Raw genomic sequence first — 6,595 nt, 5'->3', positions numbered from 1 at the left:
AATGAATGACAAGAAAAAAAGGAACAGTTAAGGTCTCAAAGGTGACCTAGTGCGAAGTGTCAGAACTGGGATTTAAACTGAGGCCTAACCCTAAAATTGATGCTCTGTAAGTCCAATGTGTCCTAGCACCCGTGAGAATGGAAAAAGGTAGATTTTGTCCCACCTCTAGTAAAGTAATGCTTAAAATTCTCCAAGCCAGGCTCCAGCAATACATGAACCATGAACTTCCAGAAGTTCAAGCTGGTTTTAGAAAAGGCAGAGGAGCCAGTGATCAAATTGCCCACATCCGCTGGATCATGGAAAAAGAGAGGTCCAGAAAAACATCTATTTCTGCTTTATTGACTATGCCAAAGCCTTTGACTGTGTGGATCACAATAAGCTGTGGAAAATTCTGAAAGAGATGGGAATACCAGACCACCTGACCTGCCTCTTGAGAAACCTATATGCAGGTCAGGAAGCAACAGTTAGAACTGGACACGGAACAACAGACTGTATCCAAATAGGAAAAGGAATACGTCAAGGCTGTATATTGTCACCCTGCTTATTTAACTTATATGCAGGGTACACCATGAGAAACTCTGGGCTGGAGGAAGCACAAACTGGAATCAAGATTGCTGGGAGAAATATAAATAATCTCAGATATGCAGATGACACCACCCTTATGACACCACCCTTATGGTAGAAAGTGAAGAACTAAAGAGCCTCTTGATGAAAGTGAAAGAGGAGAGTGAAAAAGTTGGCTTAAACCTCAACATTCAGAAAACAAAGATCATGGCATCCAGTCCCATCATTTCATGGTAAACAGATGGAGAAACAATGGAAACAGTGAAAGACTTTATTTTTCTGGGCTCCAAAATCACTGCAGATGGTGACTGCAGCCATGAAATTAAAAGTCGCCTACTCCTTGGAAGAAAAGCTATGACCAACCTAGACAGCATATTAAAAAGCAGAGACATTACTTTACCAATAAAGGTCCATCTAGTCAAGGCTATAGTTTTTCCAGTGGTCATGTATGGATGTGAGAGTTGGACTATAAAGATGAGCACCGAAGAATTGATGCTTTTGAACTGTGGTGTTGGAGAAGACTCTTGAGAGTCCCTTGGACTGCAAGGAGATCCAACCAGTCCATCCTAATGGAGATCAGTCCTGGGTGTTCATTGGAAGGACTTATGTTGAAGCTGAAACTCCAGTATTTTGGCCACCTGATGCGAAGAACTGAACTCATTTGAAAAGACCCTGATGCTGGGAAAGATTGGAGGCAGGAGGACACAGGGACAATAGAGGATGAGACGGTTGGATGGCATCACCGACTCAATGGACATGGGTTTAGGTGGACTCCGGGAGTTGGTGATAGACAGGGAGGCTTTGTGTGCTGCGGTTCATGGGGTCGCAAGGAGTCGGACACGACTGAGCGACTGAACTGAACAGAACTATCCCACCTCTGCCTTTTGCAGCTAGCTCCTTTATCATTTGTTTCTACACCGATCCCCAAATGACCTCTGTGTGTCGCTGTTGCGGTAAGCGGTAGGCTGAAACACAACCCGGCCCACGGAGAGGAGGCGCGTCGCTTGAAGCCAAACACGGCGGTGTTATGAATACCCCCCCACCGAGGGGCGCTACAAGACTTCCGTACAACATGGCGGCGTCCTTGTCACCACGCCTCTTCCAACGATTTACTTCCTGTCATGAGCGGTCATATTTGACCCTTCACCCCGCAAGGACTTCCTTCTTCCTCTTCCGGGGACGGCATCTAGAGGTATGGTTGCTTGTTTCTTCGCTTATCACTACTGCATTTACAATCGGCCGCCATCCGGGGAGTTGCAAGGGCCAGGATCTCTCAGGCACAGTTTGTTTACTTAGCATTAGGTGTAAGGGCTTCGGAGGAAGGTTGGTGGTGAGCTGTTCCTCGGATTTTAGCTTTAGACATCCTTCGATCCCGACCTTCGCTTTGGATCAGTGAGTGGCCGGAGCTCAGCACCCCTGGCTTTGCCGCGTTCGCAGTCCAGCGTTCGGAAACAAATGAGTTGTTTCGGATGCTTGAACCTGCGAAATCGCGGAACGTTTTCATATGTTAGGGCCGCGTTTTAACGCCGCGCCGGTAGCTGTGCTCTGGGAGGGCCGAGGAGCGGCATGTCAGGGTCATTTCAAAATGCTTTCTAAGTCTATTAGCAGAGAAAATTAAACGTGTTTTAATTTGGAGTTTTCTGTCTTGGTTTTGGAGAGGCAAACGGCCGGTTCCGTGTCGGCTGACAGTTCCAGTGTAATGTGTGTTTTATTAATATGTTATTTGGGGTAGTTAACTGGAAATTGAGAAGTACAGCTGTCCATCGGTGTTTCGAGGGATTATTCCAGGAACCCGGAGGATTCCAAAATCCCTGGTACTCGAGTCCTTCATATAAAATCCTCCCGTATACTTTAAATCATCTCTAGATTGCTTATAAAACATAATACAATGTGAACAGCTATGTAAATAGTTATAAGCACACAGCGGATTCAACGTTTGCTCTTTGGAACTTGCTGAATTTTTTTTTTCCTTGAATATTTTTGCTCTGCAGTTTGTTGAATCTGCGGATACAGAATTTGCCCGTACAGAGGGCCAGCCAGTTTTAAAACATGGAATCCTCATAAGATACCTTAGTGCAAGGATATCCTGTATAAAAACATACATGGATAATGTGTAAACTGTGATTCCATTTTAAGGTTTGAGTTTGTTTGTTTGTTTTTTCTTAACTATTTAGGCATTCAGGATGGTGCAGCGTCTGACATACCGTCGTAGGCTATCCTACAATACAGCCTCTAACAAAACCAGGCTGTAAGTATTTCCAGAATTTAATACAGGTATTGTCATTTATTCTGCGGAATGCTGAGCTGTTGTCTATTCTCTTACTTCCTAGGTCCCGAACCCCTGGTAATAGAATTGTTTACCTTTATACCAAGAAGGTTGGGAAAGCACCAAAATCTGCATGTGGTGTGTGCCCAGGCCGACTTAGAGGGGTAAGTGAACCTTTTGCGATGAGTAACAAGGGTTGCACTTCTGAACATTAATTCCTCCATAAGGGAGTGAGTGAAGGAGAGGTCACCAGTAGGAGGGTGGGGAATTACTAAGGGTTTATGATCCACCAAGCTCCCTGGTGGCTCAGATGGTACAGCATCTGCCCGCAGTGTGGGAGACCTGGGTTCGATCCCTGGGTTGGGAAGATCCTCTGGAGAAGGAAATGGCAACCCACTCCAGTATTCTTGCCTGGAAAATTCCATGGTCGGAAGAGCCTGGTGGGCTATAGTCCATGGGGTCGCAAAGAGTCAGACATGACTGAGCGACTTCACCACCACCACTTATGATCCAAATCTGAAGAATGTAGGCTTGCTTTTAAAGCCAGTAAGACAAATAGAGTGAAATGCTGTTCGGGTAGATGGTTAATGTTTACACTTCACACTCATGAAATATCAAGGAAAATTTCTGTTAAAGCTTCACAAAATAATCTCAGCGTTTTCTTTATGCAGGTTCGTGCTGTGAGACCAAAAGTTCTCATGAGGTTGTCTAAAACAAAGAAACATGTCAGCCGAGCATATGGTGGTTCCATGTGTGCTAAATGTGTCCGCGACAGGTAAGTAACTGAAACCAGAGGGGCTGTCTTAAACAAGTGTGTGTGTGTGTGTGTGTGTGTGTGTGGTACTGCATGCTAATCATTAGATTAGTGAGAAAAGTTGCATATTCTAGAGTCCTTCCTTGATTGGAGATAATTGGTGCTGTACAAATTTAAAAGTTATATTAATTATATTCCAGTTAATTTAGGTATGATGTTTTGACATCTTTATGCTATGTAGAAATTAAAAAGTTGAGTCCTGATCTGGTAAGAAGGTTAGGTAGATGATGGGGACTGGAAAGTCTAAAGATTGTAGAAACAAAACAGCTGGGTATGATTCTAACGTGGTTAGAGCAGAGCATTGTGGGAGATGTTAGGAAAGGTAGAAATGTCACAGGTCAGGAAAGGCCCTATAGGACAGGTTTTTGGCTTGATTCTTACAAATATGGGGATTGATGAGGTTTGAACAGGGCAGGGAAACCTTTGGGGTCCCAGAGACTGAATGTGCCCCAGTGTGGATAGTAAAGGCATTCAACAAAGGATGCATGCTGGGAACAGTTTCTCTACATTGTTAAGGCTAAGGAAATGGTACCTGCATGAACCTGAAGGCTTCATGAGGGTAAAGGGGGTTATTGGGAGATTGTTGGGTCTTGTGGATATGGATGAGGATTGGTAGTGGCGTGTGTGTGTGCTCAGTTGTGTCTGACTATTTGCAACCCTGTGGATTGTAGCCCATCAGGCTCCTCTTTGCATGGAATTTTCCAGACAAGAATACTGGAGTGGGTTGCCGTTCCTTTCTCCAGGTAGTGGCATAGGTAGGAGTAGGGTGTATAAGGATAATACTTACTCAGTGGTTTTTATGATAAACACTGTCAGGGACTTGGTCCAGTGGGGAAGAAGACTCAGAGCTCCCAATGCAGGGGGCCCAGATTCCATCCCTGATTTTGGAGCTGAGATCCTGCATGCCGAGCTGTGCGGCCTTTCCTATTTTAAAAAGAAAAGCTGTCAAAAGTCCATCAGGGAGGTATCAATTTATTTACTTACTTTTGTGGAAAACCCAAGGCTTGTTGCTCAAAGTTTCACAGCTGGTAAGAGGATTCATTCCAGGTTTTATTGAGGCTCTTGCTCTTAATTAACCCCACTGGCTAGGAAATGGCAACCCACTCCGGTATTCTTGCCTGGAGAATCCCATGGATAGAGGAGTTTGGCGCGCTAAGTCCACGGGGTTGCAAAGAGTTGGACACGACTGAGCAACTTCACACACACACACACAAAGACCTAAGTGGAAAGATTTGAGAGGTGTTGGTCTTTATAAGATAAATTGGTTCAGAGACATGGTTTGCTTCCAGTTTATTCAACTCATTCTGTGAAATGATCTGGCTCAGTCCCTGTACCAAATCTGACCTCACTTTGCTTTTCAAGAGTTAATTTGTAAGGGGAGGTTAGGTGTGTTACATTGATACAAATACAAGCAAAATATATATAACTTATACAGGAAAATTTAACTATGGTTGAAGTTTGGAGAGGAAATGACATTAAAGTAGCTGAGAATCTGGGGGTGGTATCTGAGGTGGAACCTGAATGCTGGGTAAGTTTTCACAAGAGGTGAAGAGAGTATTGCCGACAGGGATTGAGCATGGTTCAGTCTGACACATTGAGATTCCAGAGGGAATGAGAAATGAAATTGGAAAGGTACATTGGATGAATGGGTCGTGAATTTCAAGGTAGAGGAACTTATTAGCGGTCTTTGGTTCTCGGGCTCTGCTGAGTGTAACCCCATGAGCATATTTATTAAAAAGGAAGCCCTAGCTTCTGGAGGTTTGGGTGTAGATCTGTAGCATAGCTTAAAGTATAGCATTCGCTGTGACACTGAGGGAGTCTGTTTTGCTCTGAGTCAGAAGGATATCAACTATTTCTGTAGTGTGATTTCATCTGGGACATCTGAAGGAGTCAGAAACCCCAGGGTTTTGAGGGGAGCCAGGGATCCAATGGGGCGCATGGGGCCTGGGTTTCTGTGGGAGTTAAATGAGTGCTTTATCTCTGGAAGTAGCTTTAACAAATGGTAATAAGGACTTGGCTATTTTGGCACCCCACTCTAGTACTCTCGCCTGGAAAATCCCATGGACAGCGGAGCCTGGTAGGCTGCAGTCCATGGGGTCACGAAGAGTCAGACACGACTGAGCGACTTCACTTTCACTTTTCACTTTCACGCATTGGAGAAGGAAATGGCAACCCACTCCAGTGTTCTTGCCTTGAGAATCCCAGGGATGGGGGAGCCTGGTGGGCTTCCTTCTATGGGGTCGCACAGAGTCGGAAACGACTGAAGCAACTTAGCAGCAATAATAGTGATAAATAAAATGCTTTCCTCTTTCAACTGAGACCCTTGGCAGTGAAAGCTCAGAGTCCTAACCACTGGACCACCAGGAGATTCCCATGAGGTTCCTCTCTAAATGGAAGTTCTAAGACATGTTGACAAATGTAGTAGTTTCATTAGTCTTGAATCCCAGTGATGAAATGAGGTTGTATAAAAATTTCTTTAATTGAGGGATAATTGCTTTACAATGTTGTGTTGGTTTCTGCCATACAACCATGTGAATCAGCCATAAGTATACATACATCCCCTCCCTCTTCAACGCCCATGCTATGCAGTTTTTTATGAAACTTTTTTTTTAACTAATACTTTCTTTTCTAGGATCAAGCGCGCTTTCCTTATTGAAGAGCAGAAGATCGTTGTGAAAGTATTGAAAGCACAAGCACAGAGTCAGAAAGCTAAATAAAAAATGAACCATTTTTGAGTAATAAAACGCCTCATTCTGTTAACTTCTGTTGTGGTTTGTTAGTGTACAGCTTTGGTTTCTGTGGTTACTGGAGATTCCCCACACATAAACTGATTTTTAGTTGATCACTTTTTCTGAAAATAATTGGAGGTCAGTGATTGCTGGAATTTTTTGATGGTACCGCTAGATGACATTAAAATATGGATTATAATATATTTTCTCCTAGAGGCTATG

The 6,595-nt window shown here is 43.9% G+C and overlaps 1 protein-coding gene across 3 annotated transcripts; it reads left to right on the top strand.

The window, feature by feature from the left end:
- The first annotated feature begins 1,723 nt into the window (after positions 1 to 1,723).
- RPL34 (ribosomal protein L34) lies at positions 1,724 to 6,388 on the top strand. Of its 3 annotated transcripts, none has more exons than XM_069593550.1 (5): positions 1,724 to 1,756; positions 2,739 to 2,812; positions 2,895 to 2,994; positions 3,502 to 3,605; positions 6,277 to 6,388. In XM_069593550.1, exons 2-5 carry the CDS (start codon positions 2,748 to 2,750, stop codon positions 6,359 to 6,361), a joined length of 354 nt encoding a protein of 117 aa, XP_069449651.1. In that variant the 5' UTR covers positions 1,724 to 1,756; positions 2,739 to 2,747; the 3' UTR covers positions 6,362 to 6,388. The 3 variants fall into 3 exon arrangements, with proteins under 3 accessions (XP_069449651.1, XP_069449653.1, XP_069449652.1); XM_069593552.1 differs by having other exon boundaries at positions 1,746 to 1,887; XM_069593551.1 differs by having other exon boundaries at positions 1,746 to 1,956.
- Positions 6,389 to 6,595: the final 207 nt, after the last annotated feature.

This window comes from Ovis canadensis, chromosome 6, assembly GCF_042477335.2.
Source record: "Ovis canadensis isolate MfBH-ARS-UI-01 breed Bighorn chromosome 6, ARS-UI_OviCan_v2, whole genome shotgun sequence".
Lineage (NCBI taxonomy): Eukaryota > Metazoa > Chordata > Mammalia > Artiodactyla > Bovidae > Ovis > Ovis canadensis.
Note: the sequence above shows the minus strand (reverse complement) of the source record. Positions and strands in the feature narration are given on the sequence as shown.